The sequence below is a fragment of the Mustelus asterias genome, chromosome 12 (genome assembly GCF_964213995.1).
Source record: "Mustelus asterias chromosome 12, sMusAst1.hap1.1, whole genome shotgun sequence".
Classification (NCBI taxonomy): Eukaryota; Metazoa; Chordata; class Chondrichthyes; order Carcharhiniformes; family Triakidae; genus Mustelus; species Mustelus asterias.
In genome coordinates, this window is record NC_135812.1 from 54,808,136 (window position 1) to 54,822,868 (window position 14,733).

Sequence of the window (14,733 nt, forward strand, 5' to 3'; positions counted from 1 at the left end):
GAACCGTCCAAAGAGCTATACCTCACCTTGTAACATTAAGTAAGTGTGTGAGAGAGTAGGAAGTAAATTAAAGCAGGATTTGACACTATCATGAACAATTAACAGATCTTTATTTTAGAACTGCTGACAACCTTATTAAAACAATTAACAAACTGAGTAACAATCCTAATAGAATGCTGTTCTAATAATACAAGATTCATGAATGAAACAAAGGCTTCTAAACTCCAGTCACTCTCAAAAGGATATATATACCACCAGGACATGTTAGAAGTTTGAAAGTCTTTGCTGTTCAGGTCTAAAACATCTTCCGAGTTGACCTATTTTTTGACTGTAGATGGTAAGTTTGATGAAGGCGTACATTCAACTGCAGGATTCAATATGAGAGCCGAGTCTCTACCTCCTTCTGATGAAAGAGGTGGCCAGATTACTCTGTCATCTCCCCTTGCCCGGGTTTAAATACCTGGAATCACCTCACTGTATTTCTGTGATTTGAGTGGCTTGAGGCTGTCAACAAACCTCACATTTGAATTCCATTGGTCCAGTGCCTCTGTGAGCTTGCTTTAAACCCACTGGTTCAATTCAAAAGCTTGTTTTGCTCTGTTGGAATGCTGGCCGCTGCTTTGGATACAAATATTGCAAAATTGGCTTCTGCAGCCTGCTTTCTGCAGTTTAAATTCCAAGCACAAAGACGCATTCTTTTAAAGAGACAATGCTATATAATTTCTTCTTTTGGTTTAGCATTTCCTTTGATGATTTACATTTGTCAAACACCACAGTTTTAACCTTATATATACAACTTCATATCACAGCCCCCGAAGGAAAAAAATGAACGAACCATCATCATCAAAAGATGGCTTCATTTTTTTTTTAAAAAGGTGTTTCTTTATTTTCTCTCGACTTTCATCATTTTAAACCGATTCATGAATAACCAAAAGTACAAATTGCTGTCCTTTTTTTTTCTCTTTTGGTGGATCTTGCATCAACGTGGCTTGTGTCTTTAACAGTTTCATTATAGTCTCTGACCCCAGTGGGTCAACTGCACAGGTAACGACCCTCTGTTCCATTTTAACCTCTTGGTCAGCCTTTTGCACCAAGTTTTTCGGGAGAATGAACTTTTGCTTTATTGCTGTTATCCCGTCGTCCTCGCGAGGATTATCCAGATGGATGTGCTCTTGAGTGTAATCAGACTTTCTTTTTCTGGATAGGTTACATGGGCCTTCTTAAAACATCAACCCATCGGTCAGATGTATCCTTTATTTCTAGGAGGTTTCCGAGTGAATCCATCTCCGACACAGCAAACTTTAGTAACTATTCTCATGCATGCTTTCTTCTTCTGTTTACCTGGGTGGATAATTTCCAGGATTTTAGTTTCTGCTTGGGCTTTTGGCAAAGGTACATCCTTCATGGGCTGCCGATGTTCTGCATGGCGTGAGTTTCTTTGCTCCTGCGAGCTTCAGCCTGATCCACCAGAACTTCTTGCGAGCCTTGGTTGCCTTTAGTTTGTGAATGTGCTCTATCAAGAAATGTTTATTCTTGAAGATATTATCCTTCACCTTCAGATTCAGGCTGTGGTACAGTTCTTGGACTTCCTGTATCTGCAAAGCAGATGCTTCAGAATTCTCATTCTTCTCATCCAGGCTAGTTTCTCCTGAATGCAAGCATTAACAGTACCCTTTCGCTTACTGATGCCCATATGCCAGCCCTTCCTGCATGCAAGCGTGTTCTTCCTTCATTGAGCACGGAAGTGTACAGTCACTGGCTTGTGGATAATCAGACCATCTTTAATTAGTTTTCTGACTGTTGACGGGAATTGACATTGGCAATCTCATTCGTTTCATTGGGATCCGGCCATATCTTTTCTTGCCACAGCACAAAACGCTGGTGGTCAACCTCTTCTGAAGCCTGAGCCGACTCATTGTCGCTTTTCGATGGAAAGGTACTTGCCGGTTACCCCGACCTAAGTTGATCTTTGGGAGGTATGTGGCTTGGCCAACTTTCTCCACACAATCGTCCAACCTTAGGGTTGGATAGGAATCCGATTTTGGCACTGTGTTGACCTTCCGACAATCCACTCGGAATCATTGTATACCATCAGGTTTAGGGACTAACAAGACTGGCGAACTCCATTTACTTTGACTCGGTTCCAGTATGTAATCTCGTAGCATCGCTTCGTCTTCCTTTTGTACCTGCTCTGCTTTGAGAGGATTTTATTTATTTATTATTATTATCACATGTAGTGGGATGCAGTGAAAAGTATTGTTTCTTGCAAGCTATACAGACAAAATATACCATTCATACAGTACATAGGGGAGAAGGTGTAGAATATAATGTTGCAGTGATAGGTAAAGAAAGATCAACTTAATATATGGTAGGTCCATTCAAAAGTCTGACAGCAGCAGAGAAAAAGCTGTTCTTGGAGTCGGTTGGTTCGTGACCTCAGACTTTTGTATCTTTTTCCTAACAGAAGAAGGTGGAAAAGAGAATGCTTGGGGTCCTTGAATATGCTGGCTGCTTTTCCAAGGCAGCAGGAAGTGTAGACAGAGTCAATAGATGGGAGGCTGGTTTGCGTGATGAGCTGGGCTACGTGCACAAACCTTTGTCGTTTCTTGCGGTCTTTGTCAGAGCAGGAGCCATACAAAGCTGTGATACGTCTGGAAAGGATGCTTTCTATGATGCATCTGTAAAAATTGGTGAGACATGCCAAATTTCCTTAGCCTCCTGAGAAAGTAGAGGTGGTGGTAGGCTTTCTTAACGGGATCCAGCTGTCTTTGCCTCTCTTTAGCTACCGGTTTTTCTGAGCCCCAGGTGTAACTCAGCCAGCCAAATTTAAATTTAAAATGGTTCGAAATGAGACGCACAACCTCATGATAATAGTTAATTTGCAACCTGCCACCTGGGATTTGATTTGATCTGATTTATTATTGTCACATGTATTAGTGTACAGTGAAAAGTATTGTTTCTTGCACACAATACAGACAAAGCATACTGTTCATAGAGAAGGAAAGGAGAGAGTGCAGAATGTAGTGTTATAGTCATAGCTAGGGTGTAGAGAAAGATCAATTTAATGCAAGGTAAGTCCAATCAAAAGTCTGATGGCAACAGGGAAGAAGCTGTTCTTGAGTTGCTTGGTACATGTCCTCAGACTTTTGTATCTTTTTCCCGATGGAAGAAGGTGAAAGAGAGAATATCCGGGGTGTGTGGGGTCCTTAATTATGCTGGCTGCTTTGCAGCGGCAGTGGGAAGTGTAGACAGAGTCAATGGATGGGAGGCTGGTTTGCGTGATGGATTGGGTTACATTCATGATCTTTTGTAGTTCCTTTTGGTCTTGGGTAGAGCAGGAGCCATACCAAGCTGTGATACAACCAGAAAGAAAGCTTTCTATGGTGCATCTATAAAAGTTGGTGAGAGTCGTAGCTGACATACCAAATTTCCTTAGTCTTCTGAGAAAGTAGAGGCATTGGTGGATATTGTTATATTAGGTCTTTAACAGGTCTTTCAGTTCAGTTCTCTGTTCTTGGGACAAATAACTTTCTACCTGGTCCCAGTTTTCAAGGATTTCTGCATTGTTCCAATTTGTTTTGAGGTGCATCTAAATCCATATCCTTGGTATTTGATTCCTCACTCTGAGTGAACTTAACTAATACCAGTTTCTCTTGTTCCCTTTTCCTGTTATTATATTGTTTGAGCATGTTCACATGACATACCCTATTTAATCTTTCAGAATTAAACACCTCTGTCTGATCCTTTACCTGCTCAGGTTTTTCTTTAACCATTTCAAAAATAGCGTCAGCTAACTGATCCTCACCTTCTTCCTCTTTCCTTTATGCTCTCCGTTCCTGTTTTAACTCATGGCTGTAGGATCTTGTCACCACACAGTCCGACACTTTTCCACAGTCTTTTTCTTTTAATTCCTCAGGTCCCTGGTTTCCTTTTGGCTTTTCTATTACCAGGAGCATCACTCCCACTTGTGATCCAGCTATATAATTTCCCAGAATAAATTGCTCAGTAAGTCATCTCACAACACCAGGTTAAAGTCCAACAGGTTTATTTGGTAGCACGAGCTTTCGGAACGCTGCTCCTTTATCAGGTGAGTGCAGGATTTGTTTCACAAACAGGGCATATATAGACACAAACTCAATTTACAAGATAGTGGTTGGAATGCGAATCTTAACAGGTAATCAAGTCTTTACAGGTGCAGACAATGTGAGTGGAGAGAGGGTTAAGCACAGGTTAAAGAGGTGTGTATTGTCTCCAGCCAGGACAGTTAGTGAGATTTTGCAAGCCCAGGCAAGTCGTGGGGGTTACAGATAGTGTGACATGAACCCAAGATCCCGGTTCAGGCCATCGTCATGTGAGCGGAACTTGGCTATCAGTTTCTGCTCAGCGATTCTGCGTTGTCGTGTGTTGTGAAGGCTGCCTTGGAGAACGCTTACCCAAAGATCAGAGGCTGAATGCCCGTGACTGCTGAAGTGTTCCCTGACTGGAAGAGAACACTCCTGCCTGGTGATTGTCGAGCAGTGTCCATTCATCCGTTGTCATAGCGTCTGCATAGTCTCGCCAATGTACCATGCCTCAGGACATCTTTTCGTGCAGCGTATCAGGTAGCCAATGTTGGCCGAATCACAAGAGTATGTACCGTGTACCTGGTGGATGGTGTTCTCACGTGAGATGATGGCATCCATGTTGATGATCTGGCACGTCTTGCAGAGGTTGCTGTGGCAGGGTTGTGTGGTGTCATGGTCACTGTTCTCCTGAAGGCTGGGTAGTTTGCTGTGGACAATGGTCTGTTTGAGGTTGCGCAGTTGTTTGAAAGCAAGTAGTGGGGGTGTGGGGATGGCCTTGGCAAGATGTTCGTATTCATCGATAACATGTTGAAGGCTCTGGAGAAGATGTCATAGCTTCTCTGCTCCGGGGAAGTACTGGACGATGAAGGGTACTCTGTCCGCCATGTCCCATGTTTGTCTTCTGAGGAAGTCTGTGCAGTTTTTCACTGTGGCGCTTCAGAAATGTCGATCGATGAGTTGAGCGCCATATCCTGTTCTTATGAGGGCATCTTTCAGTGTCTGGAGGTGTCTGTTGCGATCCTCCTCATCTGAGCAGATTCTGTGTATACGGAGGGCTTGTCTATAGGGGATGGCTTCTTTAACATGTTTAGGGTGGAAGCTGGAGAAGTGGAGCATCGTGAGGTTATCTGTGGGCTTGCGGTACAGTGAAGTGCTGAGGTGACCGTCCTTGATGGAATGCATGTGTTCAAGAATGCTGATTCTGGACAGTAGTCCATGGTGAATCTGATGGTGGGATGGAACTTGTTGATGCCATCATATAGTTGTTTCAATGATTTTTCGCTCTGAGTCCAAAAGGAAGAAAATGTCATCAATGTATAACGTTGGTTGAAGGTCCTCTACGGTGAAGAAGTCTTGTTCGAACCTGTGCATGAAGATGTTAGCATATGAGGTGCGAATTTGGTCCCCATGGCTGTTCTATGTGTCTGGATGAAGAACTGGTTGTTGAAGGTGAAGACATTGTGGTCCAGGAAGAAGCGAATGAGATGTAGAATTGCATCTAGAGATTGCCAGTTGCTGAGTACTGAGGCAGTTGCAGCAATGCCGTTGTCGTGGGGGATGCTGGTGTAGAGTGCCGAGACATCCATCGTGACGAGGAGTGTTCCTGGTTCAACTGCTCCATGGGTGCTGAGTTTCTGTAAGAAGTCTGTAATGTCATGACAGAAGCTCGGGGTTCTTTGTATGATGGATTTCAGGATGCCTTCGATGTAGCGAGAGAGGTTCTCACACAGGGTCCCATTGCCCGATACGATGGGATGGCCGGATGTGTTGGCCTTGTGTATCTTCAGGAGGCAGTAGAGATCTCCAATGCGAGGAGTATGTGGGATGAGAGCACGGAGGGTGCTCTGAAGGTCGGATCAAAAGTCTTGATCAGTCTGTTGAGTTGACGGGTGTGTTCTTTGATTGGATCTGCGGGTAACTGTCTGTAGTGCACCTTGCTGTTCAGTTGTCGGTACAATTCTTTGCACTTCTTTCTCCCTTTGGACTCATGGTGAACAATCACTGAAATAACTACATGATGACATCAACAAGTTCCATCCCACCATCAGACTCACCATGGACTACTCTCTGGAATCAGCTGCATTCTTGGACACACGCATCTCCATTAAGGACGGTCACCTCAGCACCTCACTGTACCGCAAGCCCACGGATAACCTCACGATGCTCCACTTCTCCAGCTTCCACCCTAAACACGTTAAAGAAGCCATCCCCTACAGACAAGTCCTCCATATACACAAGGTCTGCTCAGATGAGGAGGATCGCAACAGACACCTTCAGACACTGAAAGATGCCCTCATAAGAACAGGATATGGCACTCAACTCATCGATCGACAGTTCCGACACACCACAGTGAAAAACCGCACCGACCTCCTCAGAAGACAAACACGAGACACGGCAGACAGAGTACCCTTCATCGTCCAGTAGTGTCCCAGAGCGGAGAAGCTATGACATCTTCTCCGGAGCCTTCAACATGTCATCAATGAAGATGAACATCTCGCCAAGGCCATCCCCACACCCCCACTACTTGCCTTCAAACAACCGCGCAACCTCAAACAGACCATTGTACGCAGCAAACTACCCAGCTTTCAGGAGAACAGTGACCACGACACCACACAACCCTGCCACAGCCTGTGCCTAGGCTGTGCACACTCCTTCATCTCCTCGACTTCTGTCGAGATTACTTTCACGACTTTATTTAGTCCTACTTAGCTTCTTCTACCACTTCCTTTTACTCCGGGCCTTTCTTAGGCCACTAGAACTGTGCCTTTGTGTGTCCGATCTAAGGACTTTCACCCTTGTTGCATCCTCTGGGGTGTCTTTTTTCACAGGGGATAAACTGGTCCCAGTGTTATGTACTTTTGTTTTTTCTTATAAGGTTCTCCCTCTCCCTAAATCTTTATCCTTCATGGAAAAAGATCGTTGTCAGAAGCCAAATTTTAATTTATGCACTAATGCATACTCATCCGCCATCTCTGCAGCTCTTCTCGCTCCCTGAACCCTCTGTCCCTCAACATCCCTCCTATCCCATCTGGAAGTGAGTTTTGAACTCCTCCAGCGGAATTATATTTCGGAGGGCCTCATATGCATTTTCCATCTTTAAAACTCTCACATTGTTCTGTTTCTCTTTCTCAAATTCGATATATGTCTGACCAGGTTCCTTTCGTACATTCCTGAACCTCTGTCTATATTCTTCTGGTACCAAATCATAAGCAGTCAGAACAGCCTTCTTCACCTCGTCATAGTTTCCTGACACCTCCTCTGACAACCCTGCCAAGCAATTTGGTCTGAATTAACATTACCAACATATCCTCCGGCCACTTCATCTGTATAGTCAATTTCTCAAAGGGTATGAAAACGACTTCTGTGTCATTCTCCTTGAATGTTGGTAATGTTTGGATATATTTATATATATCCTTACCAGGCGGTTGGCTATGCTGAGTCTGCTCATTATCACTTCTATCTGATATTCTTTCTACTGCCATTTGAACTCTTTTTTTCTTTTCTAACTGAAACAACCTCTCTCTTTTTCTTCTGCCAGGGCCTTTCACTTTCTTTCCTTTTCTCTTTCTTCTCTCTTTCTTTCCCTTTTTCTTTCTTCTCTACCTTCTTCCCTTTCTTCTGCCAGGGCCTTCTCTTTTTCCCTTTCTCTCGCTCTTTCCTTTTCTTCTGCTAGGGCTCTTCTCTCTCTTTTTCTTCTCTCTTTTTAGTCCTTTTTTCTGCCTCCAATCATCCCATTTGCAACTTAATTCTTTCTGACTCTACTGTCTCTGGCTGTTTCTCTGCTATTCCTAAATGCTTGACTAACAAGTTCAGCTTTCTTACCATCCCTGGTTAAACCCAATTCTAGTCTGTCTGCCAATTCCACAAATGTCATCTTTCTCTGTTTTTCTAAAGTTTCTTGGCAAATTTGGGACACATCTTCAAATTTCAAAACCTCTTTAGCAATTTCCAGAGCAATTTCCCATATTTGGGTTTAACTGAGACTAAATAGCTTTTCCCATCTCTGAGAATTTGGTTAAATACCTGTGACCATACAGATCTCGGTTGAGCTCCCAATTTTGTTATGATATTTCCATCTGTGTGATTTTGGAACACACAAAGAGATATACCTCGCCTCATAATTTTAAATAAGTGTGTGAGGGAGTAGGAAGTTATTAGTTTAGGTAAATTAAAGCAGGATCTGACATTCTTTATCATGAACAATTAACAGGTCTTTATTTTAGAACTGCTGACAACCTTATTAAAACAATTAACAAACTGAGTAACAATCCTAATAGAAATCCTAATAATGCAACATTCATGAATGAAACAAAGGCTTCTAAACTCCAATCACTTTCAAAAGGATATATATACCACCAACTTATTAGAAGTTTGAAAGTCTTTGCTGTTCAGGCCTAAAACATCTTCCGAGTTGACCTATTTTTTGACTGTAGATGGTAAGTTTGACGAAGGCGTACATTCAACTGCAGGATTCAATATGAGAGCCTAGTCTCTACCTCCTTCTGATGAAAGAGGTGGCCAGATTACTCTAACTGTCATCTCCCCTTGCCTGGGTTTAAATACCTGGAATCACCTCACTGTATTTCTGTGATTTGAGTGGCTTGAGGCTGTCAACAAACCTCACATTTGAATTCCATTGATCCAGTGCCTCTGTGAGCTTGCTTTAAACCCACTGGTTCAATTCAAAAGCTTGTTTTGCTCTGTTGGAATGCTGGCCGCTGCTTTGGATACAAATATTGCAAAATTGGCTTCTGCAGCCTGCTTTCTGCAGTTTAAATTCCAAGCACAAAGGCGCATTCTTTTAAAGATATATAATTTCTTCTTTTGGTTTAGCATTTCCTTTGACGATTTACATTTGTCAAACACCACAGTTTTAACCTTATGTATACAACTTTATTACAGGTGGAAACCCACGCAGACACGGGGAGAACGTGCAAACTCCACACAGACAGTGACCCAAGCTGAGAATCGAATCCGGATCCCTGACTCTGTGAGGCAGCAGTGCTAACCGCTGTGACACCATGCCGCACCTATCAATCTAATCAGGAAAAATCCAGCAACATCCAATATTTTTACCGATAAAAGTTTATTAATGAAACAGAACATGGTTAAACCAAACAGAAAATGACTTGAGGATCAAAGACAATCAGGATATAAAAGGATGTTCACAATGTTTTGGACACAAATGGTTTCTCTTCAGCTCCTCTGTCCCCTGTTCCCGGGACTCGCCGCTTTGGACACAGGGACACTGAACCTTGGGGATCACATCACCATCAGCCCCGGTCACCCCCTCCCGTGCCCTGATTGGCTGGAGGGCCATTTGCCAGTCGGTCCTCCAGCACCTTGCTGTCTCTCTATTAGTGCGATGCCCATTCCAATTTCTGAACCATGAGGTTATAACCTCTTTCGTCACACCTTTCTCAATCCTCTGTCAAAATCTAAACTCAATATATACAAAATCTTCCCTGCTGCCATCAGACTTTTGAATGGACCTACCTCACACTAAGTTGATCTTTCTCTATACCCTAGCTATGACTGTAACGCTACATTCTGCACTCTCTCGTTCCTTCTCTATGAATGGTATGCTTTGTCTGTATAGCTTGCAAGAAACAATACTTTTCACTGTATACTAATACATGTGACAATAATAAATCAAATGAAATCAAAAATTGATTGGTTAAAAAACACTGTTGTTGTGATTTAGCATTCACTGTCTGAAAACCTGCTGGAAGCAAATTCAACCCAATCTTTCATCAGGGAACTGGACAGACTTTTGAAAGGAAGAGAAAATTGCAAAGTGATGGGATTAATTGCATCACTCTTTCAGTGAGCTAGCATCAATACAATGATGTATTGATGGATGGGGATGGGGGGTGTATGGAGTAATTGTGCTTTATCAGCCTCGTGTGCATTTAAAGGGAGGGGTTTATCTTTAATTATGCATGATATATTTTAGGAAGCAGTGTCTATTAGTGTGTTTAGTTTAACATTTAAATCTCTTAACATTCTCAGAAGTGGCAGATGGAATTGAATACAGAGAAGTGTGAGGGGATGGGACTGGGCAGAAGGGATAGGGAGAAGCAATATAGACTGAATGGCATTGTTTTAAAGAGTGAGCAGGGACAGACAGAGCTGAGGGTTCATGAAGTTTTTCACACAGAGGGTGGTAGGCGAGTGGAATCGGCTGCCGTCAGTGGTGGTGGAGGCAAACTCAATAGGGTCTTTTAAGAGACTCCTGGATGAGTACATGGAACTTAATAGGATGGAGGGTTATAGGTAGGCCTAAAAGGTAGGGATATGTTCGGCACAACTTGTGGGGCCGAAGGGCCTGTTTTGTGCTGTAGTTTTTCTATGTTTCTACACAAATCACTGAAGGTGGCAGGACAGAGGGAGAGAGGAATTAGCAAAGCAACTGACATCTTGGGTTTCAGAAATAGAGGGATTGAGAACAAAAGCAGGGAATGACGCTGAATCTTTCTAAAGCTCTGGTTAGGCCACAACTAGAGTATTGAGCCCAGTTCTGGGTCACCAGACTTCAGGAAGGATGTGAGGCTCCTTGAGAGGGTGTCGAGGAGATTTCCCAGAATGGTTCCAGGGATGAGGGGTTTGAATGGCAAGATTAGGTTAGAGAAGCTGGGGTTGTTCTCCTTGGAGCAAAGAAGATTGAGGGGCGATCTGATAGAGGTGGACAAGATTCTGACAGGTTTAGATAAAGTGGACAAAGAAAAGCTGTTCTCATTCGCTGATGGGACAAGGATAAGGGGGACGCAGATTTAAGGTTTGGGTCAGAGATGCGGGGTGGGGGGGGATCTGAGGAAGAATATTTTGATGTAGCGAATGGTACTGACCTGGAATTCGCTGTCAACAAGGCTGATGATGTGGAGATACCTGCGGTGGATTTGGGTGGGCACAGTAAGAAGTCTCACTACACCAAGTTAAAGTCCAACAGGTTTATTTGGAATCATGAGGTTTCAGAGCGCTACTCCTTGACTCACCTGATGAAGGAGCAGTGCTACGAAAGCTTGAGATTCCAAATAAACCTGTTGGACTTTAACCTGGTGTTGTGAGACTTCTTACATTAGCTAATGGGATAGGGACAAGGGGGACACAGGTTTAAGGTTTTGGTTGAGAGGGGCAGGGGGGATGTGAGGAAGAATATTTTTACACAGGAAGTGGGAATGACCTGGAAAAGAGTGGAGGAAGTGGAGACAATAAACAATTTTAACAGGAAATTTAATGGGCACTTGAAGAAATTTGAAGAATAAAACAGATAGAATGGGGCAATGGGATTGGTTGGTTTCCTCTGCAGAGATGTGACACTGAATCGATGGGCTGAATGACCTCCTTCTCTGTCTGAATCACTCCATGATCAAAACAGAACAATTCCAGTTTGTCCAATCTCTCTGAAGTCTCCGGCCATGATGCCGTTCTTCTCAATCTGAGTGGCTTTGACTGAACTCCTGCTGTTGTGTCCTGTATTGTTCCAGCCCTGACAGGCACATTTCAGTGTTGGGTGTTATTAACCCTTCAGGGTCACTGTGAGGTCCTAGGCCTTCCTGTTGAGATTGTTTAATTCGAGATTCTGCTGGCACTTTTGCTGCCTCTCTACTATCCATCACTGGGGTGGGTACATCAGTATTTCTACTTGAATCATTTCTTTGCTTAACTGGATTTGCTTAACTGAAATAGGTGAGGAATTTTTACTCACAGGAGTACCTTCCAACTGTAGGTCACTATCCCAGATTGTGGAAACACAATACTGCCCACTCTATCGTTATCCGATAGGAAATCTACATCATTAATGGGTAATTGGGGTCATTTTGACCTGTCGGAATTTCTTTAAGACCTCATGACTGTGGGATCCCCAGCTTCAGCTTGAGCCTCACTGCCTTTTGGCCCTGGCTTTGGATAGGTGACTGCTTTTCCCCAGCTTGCTCCCGCAACTTCTACTCAGTTCTTTCCAAGCTCACTGTTCAAGCTGACTGTTTCCTGCCACAAAGATAACTCCCTTTCACTCTGAGGCTCATTAGTGATTTCTCCCTCGAGCTCTGAGCCAGGGAAATTGACCCACATTCTTCCCTCCCTCACCAACTCCAAGTGAGTGACTGACTACACAAGACAAAATCTGTAACTGCCTTCTGTGAGACACAGCCAGAAATATTCAACAAAATAAATCTCTGACAGCCCATTTCCATTGCAATATGGCAGTCTTTTGCAAATTCCATGCTGAATGTCTTTTACCCTCTAAACAACTCTTTGGTTCTATGATCCATGTGAAATATGGAACTAGATTTTCACAGAGCATCAGCCCATTGGAGGCAAAGTCTTGAGACCGGCCAGTCCAGCAGAAAGAAACCATCCAACCCTCCCACTTCACTAACTGTCAGAATGAATATGGTTCAGTCCTGGATGTGATTTACAGCAGCAGAATACAACCACTGTCATCATTTGTGACCTCACTGGTGAGTCTCCAAGTGTGATAACTGAGTGAATCCCATGCCACACACAGAACATGTGAATGGCTTCTCCCGAGTGTGAAGTCGTTGCTGTGTCCACAGGTGGGATGACTGCGAGAATCGCTTTCTACACTGAGAGCAGGTGAATGGTCCCTCCCCAGTGAGAACTCACTGGTGTCTCGGCAGGTTGGATGATGTTCTAAATCTCTTTGTGCACTGAGAGCAGCTGAACGGTCTCTTGTCAGTGTGAATGCATTGGTGGTCCATCAGATCCTGAGAGCTTTTGAAACCACTCCCACAGTCAGAGTGTTTAAAGGGTCTCTCCTGGTTGTGGGTAAGATTGTGTCTCAGCAAGCTGGATGACTGAGTTAATCCATTTCCACACACAGAGCAGCTGAACGGTCTCTCCCCAGTGTGAATGCGCCGATGTGTTTCCAGTATACATGGGCACATGAATCCCTTCCCACAGTCTGCATATTTCCACATTGTCTCCATGGTGCAGGTGTCCTTGTGACTCTCCAGGTTTAATGATCAGTTGAAGCCGCTTCCACACACAGAACACGTGTTTGGTCTCACCCCACTATAAATGCTGCAATGGTTTTTCAGGCTGTGTAACTGGTTAAACCTTGTTTTAAACCTTGCCTGGACCTGCAGAGTTTCACTGGCTGTCTTGTCTGGAGACAATACACATCTTTTTAGCCTGTCTTGATGCTCTCTCCACTCACATTGTTTGTATCTTAAAGACTTGATTCGTTGTAAGTATTCGCATTCCAACCATTATTCATGTAAATTGAGCCTGTGTCTTTATATGCTCTGTTTGTGAACAGAATTCCCACTCACCTGAAGAAGGGGCTTGGAGCTCCGAAAGCTTGTGTGGCTTTTGCTACCAAATAAACCTGTTGGACTTTAACCTGGTGTTGTTAAACTTCTTACTGTGTTAAACCTTGTTCCACAGTCAGTGCACTGGAACACTCTCACTGGTGTGTGCGTGCGTGCGTGCGTGCGTGCGTGCGTGCATGCGTGCGTGTGTGTGTGTGCATGTCGGTGCTTTTCCAATCACATGGAAGTTCACAAGCAGACAGAGCAGAGAAACATTTTCCTTTTAGATTCAAAGTCCAATGATATTCATGTCCCGACGAATTGAGCGAATCAGATTTTGATGTGACGTTTGGATTGAGATTTCTGTCTTTGATCTTTTGCAGTTGACATACTGGTCAAATGTTTCTCCTTCTGATTTGAAGGCCAATGATGTTCAGTTTACAAGGAATTGAGTGATTCTGTCAGATCTAGACATGACATTTGAGATTTTTCTCTGAGATGCCTCTCTTCTACTATATTGTACAAACAATTTACAAAAGTCATCAGTGTCAGTTCAGGTTAGAAATTCAAAACAGACAATTCTAGTTTCTATGGAACATTCTTTCCTCTCTCATTCTCCAAAAGCTGTAAATCTCTATCCCACACACTCTCCCTCCATTCTCACTCTGCTGTGTCTAATATTCACCCTCCCAATTCTCCTGAAGGTGCTGATTCAGGCTGATTGACAGATCCATGCTCACTGCTTCCTGTCCTGGATACAGAGACCTCAAAATCTCCATGCAGGCTGCCATGTTAAAGTTTTACATTTGGACATAAATGAGCAAGCTGATGATGTGGGTAATGCACTGCATTAGCTGGTTAGGGATACATGAAGAATTGAGGTGGAATTTTATTTAGGAACCGAGTTTCTCAGGATGCCAAGGAAATTTGGCATGTCAGCTCCGACTCTCAGCAACCTTTACCGATGCATCATAGAAAGCATTCTTTCTGGTTGGATCACAGCTTGGTGTGGCTCCTGCTCTGCCCAAGACCGCAAAACTACAAAAGGTTGTGAATGTAGCCCAATCATCACGCAAACCAGCCTCCCATCCATTGACTGTCTATACTTCCCGCTGCCTTGGCAAAGCAGCCAGCATAATTAAGGACCCCACACACCCTGGACATTCTCTTTTCCACCTTCTTCCGTCAGGAAAAAGATACAAAAGTCTGAGGTCATGTACCAAGCGACTCAAAAGAACAGCTTCTTCCCTGCTACCATCAGACTTTTGAATGGGCCTACCCTGCATTATGTTGATCTTTCTCTACTCCCTAGCTATGACTGTAACACTACATTCTGCACTCTCTGAGGATAATTAGCAGCTTATGTTTTAATATGTGGTTTGAGAATAATTAAA

The 14,733-nt window shown here is 43.6% G+C and overlaps 1 protein-coding gene across 1 annotated transcript in view; it reads right to left on the bottom strand.

Annotated features, from left to right (window-relative positions):
- LOC144502017 (uncharacterized) overlaps nt 1-14,733 on the bottom strand; it is a 194,521-nt gene that overhangs the window by 51,138 nt on the left and 128,650 nt on the right. Inside the window, exons 5-7 of the mRNA XM_078226033.1 lie at nt 7,174-7,331; nt 1,799-2,057; nt 1,397-1,648 (exon numbers count right to left, since the gene is read on the bottom strand). Coding sequence (XP_078082159.1) covers nt 1,397-1,648; nt 1,799-2,057; nt 7,174-7,331 — 669 coding nt within the window. The remainder of the gene's footprint in view (nt 1-1,396; nt 1,649-1,798; nt 2,058-7,173; nt 7,332-14,733) is intronic.